Source organism: Phallusia mammillata, chromosome 6 (assembly GCF_965637545.1).
Source record: "Phallusia mammillata chromosome 6, kaPhaMamm4.hap1.1, whole genome shotgun sequence".
NCBI lineage: Eukaryota > Metazoa > Chordata > Ascidiacea > Phlebobranchia > Ascidiidae > Phallusia > Phallusia mammillata.
In genome coordinates, this window is record NC_137257.1 from 23941329 (window position 1) to 23958190 (window position 16862).

The 16862-nt window shown below is 34.9% G+C and overlaps 1 protein-coding gene across 1 annotated transcript in view; it reads right to left on the reverse strand.

Moving 5' to 3' along the window:
• The window catches only part of LOC145233954 (structural maintenance of chromosomes flexible hinge domain-containing protein 1-like), a 32992-nt gene that overhangs the window by 13012 nt on the left and 3118 nt on the right, over nucleotides 1-16862 (reverse strand). The window contains exons 5-28 of the mRNA XM_080098718.1: nucleotides 16675-16808; nucleotides 16414-16552; nucleotides 15832-15951; nucleotides 15465-15625; nucleotides 15164-15257; nucleotides 13360-13564; nucleotides 12788-12896; nucleotides 12360-12459; nucleotides 12051-12209; nucleotides 11472-11597; nucleotides 10983-11096; nucleotides 9896-10085; nucleotides 8360-8551; nucleotides 7217-7355; nucleotides 6467-6595; nucleotides 4612-4711; nucleotides 4085-4223; nucleotides 3710-3831; nucleotides 3153-3296; nucleotides 2791-2911; nucleotides 1889-2001; nucleotides 1455-1600; nucleotides 669-873; nucleotides 95-259 (exon numbers count right to left, since the gene is read on the reverse strand). Of these exons, the coding sequence (XP_079954844.1) occupies nucleotides 95-259; nucleotides 669-873; nucleotides 1455-1600; nucleotides 1889-2001; nucleotides 2791-2911; nucleotides 3153-3296; nucleotides 3710-3831; nucleotides 4085-4223; nucleotides 4612-4711; nucleotides 6467-6595; nucleotides 7217-7355; nucleotides 8360-8551; nucleotides 9896-10085; nucleotides 10983-11096; nucleotides 11472-11597; nucleotides 12051-12209; nucleotides 12360-12459; nucleotides 12788-12896; nucleotides 13360-13564; nucleotides 15164-15257; nucleotides 15465-15625; nucleotides 15832-15951; nucleotides 16414-16552; nucleotides 16675-16808 (3366 nt within the window). The remainder of the gene's footprint in view (nucleotides 1-94; nucleotides 260-668; nucleotides 874-1454; nucleotides 1601-1888; nucleotides 2002-2790; nucleotides 2912-3152; nucleotides 3297-3709; nucleotides 3832-4084; nucleotides 4224-4611; nucleotides 4712-6466; nucleotides 6596-7216; nucleotides 7356-8359; nucleotides 8552-9895; nucleotides 10086-10982; nucleotides 11097-11471; nucleotides 11598-12050; nucleotides 12210-12359; nucleotides 12460-12787; nucleotides 12897-13359; nucleotides 13565-15163; nucleotides 15258-15464; nucleotides 15626-15831; nucleotides 15952-16413; nucleotides 16553-16674; nucleotides 16809-16862) is intronic.

Genomic DNA, 16862 nt, shown 5'->3' on the forward strand with positions numbered 1-16862 from the left:
CATAAAAAACCAGTGATGGTTAGTACCAAGTAATTGGGTTCTGGCTCGGCTTGGCGCATCCCTAGTCGTTATAACTCAGTGATTTTCTACTTACTTTGTCTACATCTGGCCAGCCTTCTACTCTCATCATAACAGGAGAACCAGCTGTAAGTTGCAACACAGCGTATTCCTGTATATCGTCACCATATGTTGCTGTTAACTCTCTCGTGCCAAGCGGCCCTTCGTTGAATTGAATATTGCTGATTATTACTTTGTTATCCTGAAATAAAAAATACATTTTTTTCAGTGTTGGAAGTGGTTATATTGAACAATATCAAATTTTCAGACAGCAGATGATCACTGTTTATGACAATAAATAACTGAGAATAGAAAATATTTAACAGAATTAGTCCATGAATTTATTTTGCCCAACTGGCATCCTCAGTTCTTTATTCAAATAGAAGCATTCTAATATTTTCCAGTCCAAGTCATTTTTTTGTGGTACTGGTTATAAAAAAGACTATTTTTATACGTTTATTGGTTTAAGATGGTTTCAAAAAATTGGTCGTTACGGTTTTTAAATCATTTTACTTTGTAATGAAAATGTGTTTGCAAACAAACGTTTCAAAATGGTCTACAGATTAACATTCAGTATGTTCCAAAGGGAAATTTCCACATAATCTGCATACTTCCAAAGTTTTTGTGACTAATGATTCGTCCAGACCATTTGCAGTGACAGCTATTTTGTCGATCTGACCAGGTCTGATGTGAAGATGGTTTCCAAAGTTATCCAGCAACGCAACAGATATTGGTTCATGTCGAACCATTCCGATACGAACATCTCTTTTGCCATGGATGGTGATTTTTAAACCAGCTGGTTCACCAGCAACTGGTCTGTAAAATACCAATTTGTAGTTGAATAATCTATGTTTGCAACCAAATTTGAACCAGAACTTCTTCCAAGCAAGGTCACAAACAGTTATACAAAATTGAACTTTAAAGATGAATGTAGTTACTGATGATGGCGTGAGCATTTTCCGTGACATTTGAACAATATATCATGTCACTTTTTACGTCTATTTGGCCCTGAAATTTGTTGAAGAATTTATAAATAGATCCGTGAACAGTGTTTCAAAGATACATTTTTGATATGTTTGCTGGTTATTTATACTTAATTACATTTACTATATGATGGAAAGTAATATGACTGATCTTTTAACACATCATTGTGTGCTGAAAGTTTTTAAGTAGTTCCAAAGCTCAATGGACCATATTATTTGAATTTGAAGACTATTATTGTAAACTGCAACTAGAAAGGTGGCTTTCCTATATATTGCCAATTTATTTTTCCATGAACAATTTAAAAACATGAACATAGGGTATTCTACATACACCATTAGACCTAACATGAACTAACTTTCAGGTTAATGCAGAAACAATGTTTAGATGATTTTTATAAGGATTCATTGACTTACTTGATTTTGAAAGAGAACTCAATTGATTTTTCTCCAACGTATGTAACCTGACAAAATTTTGTGTCACTAACATTTGTAGGGACACTAATGTGTGGGAGTGAGTTGTTTAATACATCAGCTTGGCACACATCAGCCGTCCAATTAACCTTCAAAATATAAAAATTGACATAATGACAACATGTAAATGACACATATATACTAATAATAAGTAATTTTTATTGGAATACAACAAAATAAGAGTTTTTATTTTCAAATTTTACTTTTCTTAACTATGATTTCTATTGAATGTTTCTTTTCCATTTTAGGTACTTTTGTAAAATTCCACTTTTAGGTTTAAGGCCAGTTTTTTATCCATCATATTTTTTACATTCCTTCTATATTACCTTTTTTAACATATGTTTACCGAAGTATTGTTACTTAATTAATTAGGCTACCTTCAAATTTGAGGCTAGCTTTTCATTCATCTCCACAACGCGCTTCGCTTCATCAAGAAGTTGAAAGGTCAAATTCTCCATCTTCTCTCCGGCTTCCCAATAAATGTCTTGCCCTGGAAAAAGTTACTGAATCAAAAAAGTTCCAATTTACAGTTCAAATATGTTTTTTATTTTTGTATTAAGAAGGCCAATGTGATAGTGCTCTGCTACAATTCTGTAGAAAAACAGCACTTGAATTACGTTTAGTTTGCCTGTTTAGCAAAAACATAGGAATTGTATTAAATTTATCACTGGAAATAGCTGCACCACATTAAAAATATTGTTAAAAAGTAAAGGGCAGAATTTGGGGACAAATGCGGTGCAGCAACACCGTATTGTAAACTGTAATGTGACTGGGGTTTAAGAAGGTGAAGCTGGACTTGGTTTGGACATTCATTTAAATCTTTTTCATTTATTCATTAAAGTGTTTGTCCTTGTCCTACAATTAACAACTCAATTGATCAGCCCTCGTTTGTTGCCAAACTTATATGTTTTGGACATTCTTTTGGAACTACTAACCATACTGGTTCATAAATATTCTAATCTGGTCAAGCAAAATCGGTCTATCTCTTGTGGTGGTACACAGCTGTAGAAAAAGTCGCCAGGCGGTATGCAATCGGTGGTGAGATTCAGTCGGTTCCCACCGGTTCCATAGAACCGTCTCAGGAAATTTTATGAGATCAGCGAACTGCATGACTGGTTACTGTCTATGGACTTTTTTTAACAGTACCAGCTGAAAAATATGGCTTATGTGATAGAACCGGCTGACAAAAAATTTTAATCCCACCACCAGATGCAATCCATATAAGGTTGAGAACCACAGATTAAACAAGCAAGTTTTAGCCTCACATGATATCACTAACCTTGTTTAAGTTTGCTTGGTTCATCCTCATCCTCAGACATCGACGGATCTTGATGAAAAACTTCAATGAATCGAATTTTGGTGGAAGGTTTCACTGTGAACTTGCATTCAACAGGAGCAATCTATCGGCAAATGAGACATGATAGTAACAAAATTTCAGTGCAATTATGCTGCTCTATGTTCTTTCACCAAGCAAAATAACTCAACTCAATATGGCAATAGAAAATGCCGACAAAAATTAAAACTGCAACTCATAGGTTTGTTAAAAAAATACAACAATGCATTTATTAGCATAGCGGTACGTACATTAACAAAGTATTAGCCTAAGAAAGACCAGTTTTTTTACTTTGGAAAACTTCTTACATGTTTCATTCCTTGTATTTCCACTCTTGCTTTCACAATCTGAGCTTTGTTAACTTTCTTCAACTTAATCTTTCCTTGAAGATTTCCGTATCCGTTTTGGGAACAATTGCAAGTTATTGTTGATAGGTCTTTCCTTTCCAAAAACTGAAGAATTTTGTAACCACCATGTTATTGTTTTGGTTAATCGTAATTTTCTGTAGTAATTCTTTTCTTATTATTGAAATCTCCTTTCAAGTAAAACGACTGCGACGATTCAGGGTCATTAAAATCAGATCAAGAAAATTCAGTGTGAAAAACCACTAAATCTGTCGCTATATTTTATTTGTTTTATCAAAACAAATGCATTTTCTTTCTTTTGAAAGACTTTTTGCGGTTATTCTGGGGGTGTGTGTTGTTTGTATTTTTTGCTTTTATCCCGCTTTTTATTTTGTTTTTAGACACTGATGATGCTTTTTATAGCGAAATGCATTTGTTTTGATAAAACAAATAAAATATAGCGACAGATTTAGTGGTTTTTCACACTGAATTTTCGTAATTTTCTGTTCATTTTTACCAACCTTGCATTGAACAATTAACTTCGGTTGTGTTGTGACGTTACCAGCAATATCTGAAACTTCTACACCAAGTGAAATTTCTGCCAAATTCTCAATACTCAGAGAAGAAAGAACATCAAGATCATCTACACAACCAAACAATTATAATTTTTAGGGTTAACCACTGGATTTAAACCAACAGTTGTTTTTAAAAGGCAATTCCATCAGAAAGACACGGTTACTAACACCATACATGTGTCTATAAATACATCACCTTAACTAATACCATAGGATTCTAAAACTTTTACATTGCAAACATACCAAAAGCATGTTTAGGTTTAAAAATAACAATAATGATTTTAGCTTTTTTATTGTAGAAAACTATGTAATGAAATTTACCTTCATCAATTTGAATCTCTTCATAACCATCATTAAACGATGTCACCCTCAATGAATACGGTTGTCCTGGCAACAAACGAATTTTTAACGTCTGTGATGATCGAGAAAGGCCAGCCAGCGTAACCGTCATTGGAAAGTTCTAAAAAATAACGCAGACACGATAATATAATGAAACATTATTAATAAAATTGTGTGTTCAATTAAAAACATAGGCCAAAGCCGAAAAAAATGTCATGCTAGTGGTAAAGAGAATTTATTGTGATAGTTTGTCAAGTAATGTCATTTTCGTTGTGACAGTTTGTTATTGCAATGTTACAAAACTATCTCTACTATGTGTTTAGTAATACATAATTGCTTTTCAAATCTTGATGCGAAACTACTGCATGTGGAAGACTGGCTGAAACTTATTTTTAAGCAGCTTCAATAACTTCTAGCAGTTTAGACCTAATCCCTAAGAACACAATCAGGTTTTTTTTAATTGTTTCAAACATGATTTTCAGAGCAACACAAATTTTCCACTGACCCACCTTGCCATGTTGGGACTCTACAACCCCTGTGGCTGTGACATCTTTGATTATAAGGGAATTGCCCTTTGCCTCCACACCTTTGTATGTCAGTTCCAAACCCCTAGGCAAAATCAATAGGCTGTTAGTATTTGAAAAAATATAAGTAAACAATTCAAATAAATTCAAACACTTTTTTTGATAAAACCTTGACCAAGACATACAAAGGCTCTGTGACTGACACATATATACTATTTTCATATCATTATAGTTCAGGGCCACCAAACCTTTTTTACAGCCGGTCGAATAAGCCGGAAAAACATTAAAAACTAGGAAGGGTGGCTTAGCACATATTGCCCTTGCACATACACTATAACCTATTTTAAAAGATTAATATACTTCCTTTACATATTTTATACTGTGTCCATATCATCTACTGTCTTTTATAACCTTGGTTGTTTCTGCGAGCAAAAACTCATGGGTCCCCACACATGCGGTTATAGATAATGCATTTCAATAAATAACTACGAGTAAGTTTGGTATTGTTAAGTCAAACACAGTGATTGGTACTGTGCATATTTAAATACTATATGGAGTACAAACTATTTCAATTAAAAAACTCATTTTAGGGGGCTGGTAGGGTACTAGCTACTTTTGTTTGTGGTGCACAGTAACATACAAATACGTTTTACACAATTGGGGGCTTGTTGGGTAAATGTTAGGGCTACAGGGTTGAACACAACAATCGACACCTATAAATGGCATACAAGCTATCCAAATTTTAGCCAATTCCGAAATTGTTTACAAACTCACCCCTTTTAGGGAGCAGCGGGGTAAATACTAGGGTTATCCGGATAAACAAAGTGGGATGCACATCTACATAACTATATCTACCATCTGTATAAGTTTCAGCCACATCCATCAAACATTTGATGGAAAACCGAGTCGGACAAACTTTAGGAAAAAATACCCATTTTAGGGGGCTAGCGGGGCAAATACTGAGGTTATCAACAAAAATAAAGTGGGATGCACATCTACGTAACTAAATCTACCCTCTGTGTAAATTTCAGCCACATCCATCAAACATTTGATGGAAAACCGAGTCGGACAAACTTCGGGGGAAAAAATACCCATTTTAGGGGGCTAGCGGGGCAAATACTGAGGTTATCAACAAAAATAAAGTGGGATGCACATCTACGTAACTAAATCTACCCTCTGTGTAAATTTCAGCCAAATCCATCAAACATTTAATGGAAAAACGAGTCGGACAAACTTTAGGAAGAAAATAACCCATTTTAGGGGGCTAGTGGGGTAAATACTGGGGTTATCAACAAAAACAAAGTGGGATGCACATCTACGTAACTAAATCTACCCTCTGTGTAAATTTCAGCCAAATCCATCAAACATTTGATGGAAAAATGAGTCGGAACAACTTCGGGAAAAAAATACCCAATTTAGGGGGCTAGCGGGGTAAATACTGGGGTTATCAACAAAAACAAAGTGGGATGCACATCTACATAACTACATCTACCATCTGTGTAAATTTCAGCCAAATCCATCAAACATTTGATGGAAAAACGAGTCGGACAAACTCTGGGGAGAAGAAAAAGAAAAACAATTTGAGTAAAATCAATATGTCCATAATGACATGTCAGGGACACATAGCTTAGAAAACCCGAACCCAGGTGTCCTAAACATGTGGACAGGGGAGGGCGCACTGCAATCATTTTTTGGAGACAAGTGGAATATCGCACCTTGCTGGCAATACTTATATACTCCTTTATAATTAATAAAAACAAGGCATTTGGTTGTACACAATATCAAAGACATTTTAGTTTTGTCTGTGATGTAATAAACTGCATTTATTTGATAAACTTACTCAGATTCCAATATAGGGCAGTCGTCAATAGAAGCACGAGTAGCATGTCCGTATCTGTCCTGCATATCGAGTGGAATGTCGAACGCTTCACCAACACGAAGCGGAGATTCAAGAATTCCCACCATGAATCTGAAAACATGAATCACAATGACAAGCTGAATTAACTGCTACAAATTTATTGATGAACATAATGACCCAAATAGATGTAAAATGCAACATGCTGTATTATTAAAATGTTTTGGCAAATTCTCATGCCATTGTACCGCACAAATTAGGTCAGTATGAAAGAAGGCACTTTAGTCGCATTCAGTAATTTTAGCATCAATTGCAGCTCTTTACAGCATAAAAATAGCTGAACTCTAAACCTGATGCAAATAATCCACAACTCATCACATAAAAATCATTAGACAAAAACTAAAACTTTAGAATAAAATATAGATTTTGTGTATTTGCCTTTTTGATGAAGTTGATCTTCTTTTTGCTTTATAACATACAGTTAAACTGGATTCACCTAATTCAGATAAAACTTGAAGTACAAATGATTTAAAGTGGGGTAAGGCTTTAACTAATCGACATCAGTTAATCCGGATCTTCACCTAATCCGGACAAAGTTTTTGGTATGATTGGGTCCGAATCAAGCAAGGTTTACCGTATATCAAATCAGCTTCCAAAATTCAAAATCAAGATGATCATTATATCATCAAAAATGTACTTACAAAGAACAAACATTGATTCAATATCTGAACTTACTTATAGGGCGGGGCTTCTCTAATTCTGAAGTTGATTGACAGGTGAGGTAAACTACAGTCTGGAGCATAATCATAAGAACCACTTTCAGTGAGTGACGTCTGCAAGACCAACGAGTACTGACCAATGTCCTTTAATTTTTCTGCAACAAAATGAAACATTTGAACAAACATTAAAACTAGAGACAAGGATATATAGATGGAATCTTGAAGCCAGAAATGTGTAATATAGAAAACCTCGTTTGATCCGCACCCGTTTGGGCCAAAACATTGTCAGGATTAGGCAAAGAACTGGATTAGCTGATGTTGATTAGTAAAAGCCTTACTACAAAATACATCATTTGTACCTCAAGTTTTGTCCACTAGACCAGTGGTTCCCAACCGTTTTTTGACGCGACCCAAATACTTCCCAAAATTTTGTTTTGTGGTCTCTCGCGACCCATGGACTTACCTTCTTACTATTTTGGTTGTATTTTTGTCTCTAAATCACGAAAGTTTTTTAAAAATTACTACGCCAGTTTTGAAAAATAAATTATCAAACAAATAATAATCCTTTTATCGACCAAACATTTATTAGCCTGAACTTGAGATCTGGTTCATTTAGCCTGAACTTGAGAACTGGTTCAAAGCATTATCAGCCAGACAACCTCAACAGTGATCTAACACATATTTTATGACGTCACAAACAGAATTACCCATTATCACATCATGTTGTCACAAAATTATTATTTGGCAACAATTTAAAGTCTTGGGAAATAAAATAATAACACTACGAAACAAAGTCAAATAGTAGATGTTTTTGTTAAAAAAACAGGCGACCCAACAGAATTTTCAGGCGACCCAACTTTGGGTCGCGACCCATAGGTTGGGAAACACTGCACTAGACAAACAAAATTTATAAAGATCCTGTTAACATCTATTTTGGGATTTTTAACAAAGTTGTTTTTTTACTTACTCTCAACACACTTTGTATTTTAAGCAGACTTCTGTACAATGTTAGATTAGGAAGTTGTGGCAAGACACATAACAAATTATATAAATGTTGTTGTTAGTTGAAAGTTGATTTTCAGGACACACTTATCTGATCAGTCTATTAACACACCTTTTGTATTTTAAACGACAGGCAAAATAAGAAAACTAAACTTACCGATTGGTTTAAAAACGTAAGTTGATTGTTTTCCAGGTGCTGCAACGTGACTTGACAATTCAACTTTTGTGTCAGAATCAACCGAGGTAAAATACAGGCGCTGTTCGACCAAAAGTTTTCCACTTCCACCACTAGAGGGCATCTTGTACACAGCCTCCCCATGATGATCTTGAATTTCGCAGACCATTTTGCCTGGAAAGAGTTTGGTCTATTTAGACAGGTTCTACACCCATTATCCCAAATTTCTGGCTCTTGTGTTGCTATGATTTCTTTTACCAAGCCCAATAAACTCAACTCAATTTTGTGACAAGCTAGACCAGTGGTTCTTAACCTTTTTGTAATGGCCGAACCCCTACGATATTCTTCAGCCGTTGGCTGAACCCAAACAAGTTACATCCATTTTGTTTGGTGGGTCATAATTAGTTTTTGTTGAAACGTAGTGGTTACTGTTTGTCATTTTGTTAAATTCTGACATCATAATACAAGCAACTTGTTTCAGGATTGCTTTAATTCCTGCAATTTTTAGTTTTTACTAAAATGAAGTATTGTATTTTTAGAAACTGTGCACAAACATGAAAAAGATGAAGTAATAAGTTTTTGCTGTCAACAAAATTTCGTTGTGTTTCTGCTTACGAACAACGCGAACAATGCTCTTTGTTACGTCAAAAAAGAAAATAAAACCTTAGTGCAGGGGTGCAAACCATTTTGCTAGGACGGCCGCATCGCAGATTCTTATTTCACCAACGGCCGCCATTTACCTGCTTATTTTTCTTTTAAAATACTTGGTTAATATCATGTATTTACCATCTAATAGCGCCCCAAAAGTCCAGATTAATTTCTAGCTCGGTGCACAGATGAGCTGCACAGCGAGGAGATCAGACTTAAATGTTTATGACGTCATAATCTATATTGTGATGCTTGTGGTACCTGTTTTGTTCGCATTGTTGGCACACAATAGGTGTACAAAAAGTCTAACACATGGTTATTAGGCTGGTAATACTCTTTTTAATACCACAAAAACTGTTTAGAGCAGTTTAAAACACCCCTGCCTACAGTTTAACCTTCCAGTGTTTTGATATTTGGCAAATACAAATTGCCGTTTTTAGCGACTATAGACCTTACAGTTTGACAAAAACGAGTATTTGTATTGTACTTCAAAGACCTTCATCGAACCCCTGATTCGGCGTTACCGAACCACGGGGGTTCGATCGAACCCCGGTTAAGAACCACTGAGCTAGACTGTTGAAGGTTTTCAAAACTTTTATGCTGCAATAACCTATGTGGACTATAGAACATAAAACATCACAATCATGCAGTGCAAATAATAACTTCATACAATTTAACAGTAAAATGTATAAAACAATGGACTAGTTGAGGTAGCAAGCCCTGGTCATCTTAGTTTTAAGCTATACAATTTTTTTTAAGCTATAAAACTATCGGAATGGAACACAATAAAGAAAAAAACTATCGTTTTTTCTTGTTTTTTCGAAAAAAATGTTGTAATCTACACATAAGTGTTACACAACCTGGACTGACCTACACTGAGCCCAGCTTGACTAGTTTGACCTTCAGTAACCTTGTTCCCATCAGGCCACTTTATTTTGATGCACTCAGGTAACCTCGACTCCTCCTCTTTGATAGCAGCTTTCACAGCAGCAGTAGAAACTGTTCGATCGAGTTTGGACAGAGGATATGTCCGTACTTCGTTGTGCAAGGAATGTGGCTCCTGCAAAGCATACAGATAATTTACCACATTTGTATCTAGTGCAGTGGTTCTTAACCTGGGGTTCGCGGACCCCCAAGAGGTCCGTGAGATGGTTTCAGGGGGTCCACGGAGGGAAATATGTTAAGTGTCTTTAACTAACAGAAGAATATTTTAAGTTTCTCAACCGTTTTTACCATCCTGCATACAAGTGCACGCTGTGTATTACCCAAAAACAATTACTTTTTGTGATTGTCTTCCCTATTGTGACATCATGACAACAGACTTTATGGGACAAGTGATTTGTAAAGTTATATATACCAGAAATATTATCAATTCGATGCGTTGGCCACCACAATACAGAAACGTCATTGATTTTAATGGACTGTGAAGGCGGATTTAAATGCTTCAAAAGCATAACAGGGTATAATGCAAGAAACGTGAAACATAAACAGACTAATGGTAAATTGCGTTGGGGGTCCGCAGACTTACAAAATTTATAAAAGAGGTCCGTGACTACAAAAAGGTTAAGAACCACTGATCAAGTGGGTTTGTGTTAAGGTTTTTTTTTTCATTTTGGCAATTTGTGTTTTGTGTGTATTCATAATTTTTGTAACACGTTCTAACTTTTATCCAAAAAAATGTAATCAAAACAGGTTTTGTGCAGAAGTAATACATGCATTAAATATGAATTTTTTTGCCAGGTAAATGTAGTAGTAAGCAAGATGCCTTCAGACCTTTAGCAACCCTGATTTTTAAGTTTTTTTTTCACTCAAAATAGTAATGAACCCAATGACACTTCAGTTTTATTAGCTATTTGCTGGGCTGGATTTATGTAATATGTCAAAGGGATAACGTTCTTGCGCTTTCGTTGCTGGAATTAACAAAGTTTCTGGTAAGAAAAAAGAAATGTTTGCGAACCTGGATTATTTCCATTTCACCTCCCACTGCATAAACATCCCCATCATAGTCACCACAAAGTAAAAAGCGTCGAATTGTTCCACAAATTATTGGAACAGTGCGCTGCGTTCGAACCTGTAAAAACGTAAAAAATACAGATAAAACTGAATTTGTTATTGTTATTTTACAATTAATAAAATGTGGACAATTTTATCGATAAAACTCGTTTGGAGACCAATAGTTTTATAAACAAAACAATGGGATAAAGTTGATATAAATTCAGAATCTATCAATGAAATAAAAGTATATCTTTAAAGTCGGAAAAACAGAACGTCGGACACTACAAGACATGATGATGTTTGGAGATTACGTCTGAACTCAACTATCATCATTTTTTTAAAACTCATCTTTTTAAATATAAGTTTACATTTATTAGCCAGTATTCGGTTATTTATTATGTTGCCTGTTATAAGGGTAAAAGCTCTCAGGATTATATAATAAGTTACATACCACTTGGCCTTTGCTGTAAACTTTCCCATCCCATTCAATCGCTTTATACACTGTCCATGGGGTTTGACTTTTACGAGATCCAGGCTCACTTCGAAGTATTGTGCTTGAGAATTTCAGGAACTTAACCTGCACCAAGTATTAGTATTTAGTGACCTGCAGACAGTGCACACTGTTTATCTTATATGGTATCATTAGTGCAACAGGTAACAAGACATTGACAATTTAGGCTAGTATAACTATATTTGGACATTCTAGTTTGTTGGTAATAACATGTGTAAAAAGTCATGCCTCACCAAATCTGTTTGATGCCACAATTTAGGCATAAACCATAGAGAAACTGAATGCACAATGGCCAAGAAACTGCTTGGGAACCAAAGTGTGGAAGTATAATCCATGATTTTACAACTCATGGACCTTTTACCAATTTTATAAGAGTTCAGGAAACACTTCTATGTAACTTTGTCGTTCTTAATGCAAGAGCCATTCTAGTCTTTTTTCAGCAAGTTCAAAAACAATTTCCTTTGATTTTGGGAGCCACTTTCCCAACAAAACCATAAAATAGAAGAAAAACCACTCCACCTGTTTATCATGTTTAACGTGACATTCCTTCAGCCAGTCTTGGAATTGGCGTTGGATTGGCCCGCGTTGTTCTTGGCCCAGAATCATTTGACTAAAAATTGTGTTCCGATCGCGTAGTTTTGAGTCAAGGTCAATAAAGGTCAACTTGTTTGTGCTCACCTGGGAAGAAAAAAAACACAGGCTTTGGTATAATTTAAGGCAGATTAAGACACCTCCAAAGGCCTGTTTTGCAATAGGTATGTTTTTTAGCCTTAGGCATGTTTGAGCAAGAAGTTATTGTGTTTTGATTGCAAATATTTTTTTCCTTACTTGAAATTTGTCATTGGAAAAGAGACAGCCAGAGATCCGGTAGAAGCAATCAATCGGTATGGAAGGAATTGGCTTTTTGGGCATTCGACACCAATCAAAGCTACAGATTTACAAAAGTTGTGAGCATTTTTGTGTATTATTAAGCACATTGTACAATTTCACTAATAACTGATTTTGATGTATAGTGCTTGTAAATAGAAATACAGTAAACCAAACCAGACCTGTTTCAACCCAAAGTTAAAGCCTTGCCACATTTAAAATCTTTTGTATCTCAAGTTTTGTCCGAATTAGGCATAGATCCTGATTAACTGAAGCATATTTCACAGACAAATTAATGACATAACAAACAGTTTGGATAAATAAAATTCAACAGATTAAAAAGTTTTATTTATTTCAACAAGGTCAAATGTGAAGTATATGTCACTTACTCATCAACAAATGTATATGGTATAAGTCTTCCGTTCCAATAACACTCGAATATTGGTCTTCTTCCACGAGCTGGAAGTTCATTGGAATCAAAACGTTCCTCGTCTTCATCTGGAGATGAGTGGGAAAAATAGTTACTTAACAAATCACCTAATCTATATCAAAAATCCAAATTTTAAAGAAAGTTAGGCTGATCAAGATCGATTACTAACAGCAGGACCGACATTGATATCAGTGGATAATTATCCCCACTGATATTGGACATATTATGGATTATTGGTGTCCTGCTTGTTGTCATCACAGGGCCGATAAATGGAACATTTGTGTTTGCTTTGAGCAACTATAAATCTTTGATGCTCTGTTGTGGTTTTCCTTTGTTTCGTTTTTACACGGTTACATTCATTTGTACACAACCTTTACAGTATATTCTTTTGTCATACATTCACCTAATTTTCACATTTTAAACACTGTTGGCATTTTTGGGGTTGAAAAAGTATAAAAGTAGTCCTTTTACTGCCCAAAAAATATGGGCATGAAATATTGGTTAATGTCCTACCAACCCATATCTACATACCAATGTTAGAAAGATCCAAGGGGTAAGTTTCTCTGTCATATAAAAAAGGGTGATATCGTATAATTCCTTCAACCTCGCCACCGTCAGCTGTGGCACGAAACTCAAAAGAATTGGAGGCAGTTCGGATGTATTTCGATTCAAGGTCATCTTCAATGTCATGTAGATTGATTGAAACCGTTTCCTTGCCTTCTTCGTGAAGAGACACCTGCAGTTAGATTTAAAAAAGAAGTTTAAACCAGGAAAAGATATATAAATGAGATAAATACAGTGTAACTCTGTAAACTGTCAAATATATTTAAGTAAACTTAATTGTTTTGAGATCTATTGACATTGACAAGTGAAAGTTTTTCTGTAAACTAAATAAAAGATTCTCAGGCAATTGTTATTTAAAACACAAGTAAAACAAGAAATAACCAAGTTTAAAAAATGTATGGTTTGTACATAGTTGCTACAGACATCTTGTCAACTAGTCCTATTTATATGGAATCAGAAAATTTGATAAAAGCAATACTGTTTTTAGATCCAGTTGACCCAAAAAACAATTTGCATGAAAGATGTTAGAAAAAACTAACAACTTCATTTCACAAGAAACATTCTGCTTGGTTAAACAAAAAACAAGACTTTACTTGAATGGCAGACAGTGTGTCTTCATGAAGAGACATCTACGTTAATGTCTTCAAGTACCGCACAATTGAACACAAAACAACAACATTATCAATTGAAAAAAATTGCTAGTTATTATTTGTTGTCATCAAAAAAAAAAAAAACAATGCCCGACTTGTACATGTGTCACCAAACAAAAGCAAACTAGAAGGGTGGCTTAGCACATATTGCCCTTGCACATACACTATGATCTATTTTAAAACATAAATATATTTTCTATGCTTATTTTGTATTGGGTCCCATATTAGCCATCGTTTTTTATAACCTCACACATGCAAAGTTGTAGATAATGCATTTCAATAGATAACAATTAGTAAGTTTGGTATTGTGAAGACAAACACAGTGATTGGTACTGTGCATATTTAAATATGCTATATGGAGTAAAAACTATTTAAATTAAAAAACTCATTTTAGGGGGCTAGTAGGATAACTAATGGAGGTTCAACACACACAAACTTAAAAGTAGGAAACCACAATGACTCAATCAATAGTACTGCAAAATTTCAGTCCAATCTGCCAACGTTTAAAATTTCAACCACTAGAGGTGTTTTGAGCAATAACTGTTAATGTTTCTGACGTCAAAGGGCTGTTAACAGCCCCAAACTGCAATGGCGCAATAACGATAATTGGCATACTTTACAAGCTATCCAAATTTTAGCCAATTCTGACATTGTTTACAAACTCACCCCTTTTAGGGGGCTAGCGGGGTAAATACTAGGGTTATCCGGACAAACAAAGTGGGATGCACATCTACATAACTATATCTACCATCTGTATAAGTTTCAGCCACATCCATCAAGCATTTGATGGCAAAACAACTCAGACAAACTTCGGGGAGAAGAAAAAAAAAGAAAAAAAAAAAGAAAAAAAAAAAACATTTTAGGGGGCTAGCGGGGTAAATACTGGGGTTATCAACAAAAACAAAGTGGGAAGCACATCTACATAACTACATCTACCATCTGTGTAAATTTCAGCCAAATCCATCAAGGATTTGATGGAAAAACGAGTCGGACAAACTTTGGGGAGAAGAAAAATAAAGAAAAAAAACAAGAAAAAAAAAGAAAAAAACACAAACATTTTGAGTAAAATCAATGTGTCCCCTTCGGGGAAGGGGACCCATAATCAATATATGATTGTGTACCTTTATGTCAACATCCAAAGCACCAATGTTTTTGCGTTTTCTTGAAATTGCAGAATTGCCTTCAGGTCCATGAATATAATAATGATAGATGTGCCTAAAATCATCAAGGTAATATATAATATAGCCTAAAATTGTTGACACTTCATCAGAAATAACTTGTTACACCCAATTTCCAAGTAGGTTGCCTTTTATAGATTTTATTTTTTTCAATATGTGACTTTTAAAAATAAAAAGTAAATCTCAGTAAAAAAGTAAGTCCAATTTAGGTTTTAGAGACAAAATGTAGGCAATTTTTACTTACGCTAGCTGCCTTGTCCAAATATTAAATCCATGTTTCACGAAACTGACATGAGAAGGAGACAAACCACTAACTATAATCCGAGTGAAACCTTCGTTTCCTTCTGCACTGATAAAATCTCGAGTCATCTTATCTGACTTAGCAACATGAGAAGCATCACCAGGCTAAATCAAACGTAAAAGTTGTTGAAACAAATTTATGTAACTTGTAAAAGAAACTAAAAACTTACATCAGATTTAAGATGCCTTTACAAGGCTTATTTTTTGGAAAATATTTGTTTGTTTTTTTGCAAAAGTTTTGCAGTACATACACAATAAATGCAATAAGAATGCATAATAAGATATTGCAGAGAAAAGATGTAATTAAAAACCTTTCTGTTTCTGATATATCCCGCGAATATTGCCTCTCTGTTTCTCTCCTTACGTCGAAACTCATCTTTCGACATCGTGAACTCATGGACATCACATGATCCTCTCGGTTTCGTGATAATCTGAACAAGTCATACGAAAGTAAATTTACCTTATGTGAATGGAGTCTCATTTCATAACTTGTTCTAGCAAAGGTTTGAGATAACTATTGTGCAGAAGCTGGTGCAGTTAACAGCAAAAAAAGACTAAATTGCCCAAAGAAAAAAATGTCCAGACCACAGATGTGCAGCAAGCGAGGTATTCACTGTGATACATGTGTGCATTGCATCACTTGCAAGTTTCATTATATATGCTGGAAAATGCTTTGCACTCTATAACTGTCCAAAAAACAACTTTTTACATGTTGTTTGTTTTGGCCACAATGTACATAATGAAAGCATTACCTTTACGGTAATTCGTTATTGGTGCTATTGAGGCCTTGCAGCAGACAGGACAATGTAATTGTGCACAATAAATGAAACAATCAACAAAAGCCTGCGCATGTTTGCATAACTGCTGGCTGTACTGAAAGCGTTAATACTTACTCTGGTTGCATTTCCAATGAAGAAAATTGCCTGTTTTCCACCAACACCAAACCATGAGATGTCACTGTTAAGTGACTTAGGAGCTCCATCTGGTGGTTGATCTTCAGACTTACCTTCATTGTCATTTCCAACTAAATTCCTGCAACACAAATTTCACATAAACTTCTTTTTGTATTTGTCCACACTAACAATTTATTTTTGTGCAAAAAATAGCAAGAAAATGTGCTTATATTTTGTTGAAAATTACTAAAAAATACTTACACTCTTTCATGTCGTTCCTTTCTGTTAAACTTCGAAAGTCTGTAAATTGCCCAGTTGTTGAGTTGCCGTGATGACATACCCTCTCCATTGTCGTAAACGCACAATGCATGTTTGCCGGTTGACTCGTTAATGTGCTGCAACAAAAATAATCAAATTAATACCAATATTATCAACATTGGAAAGATGGA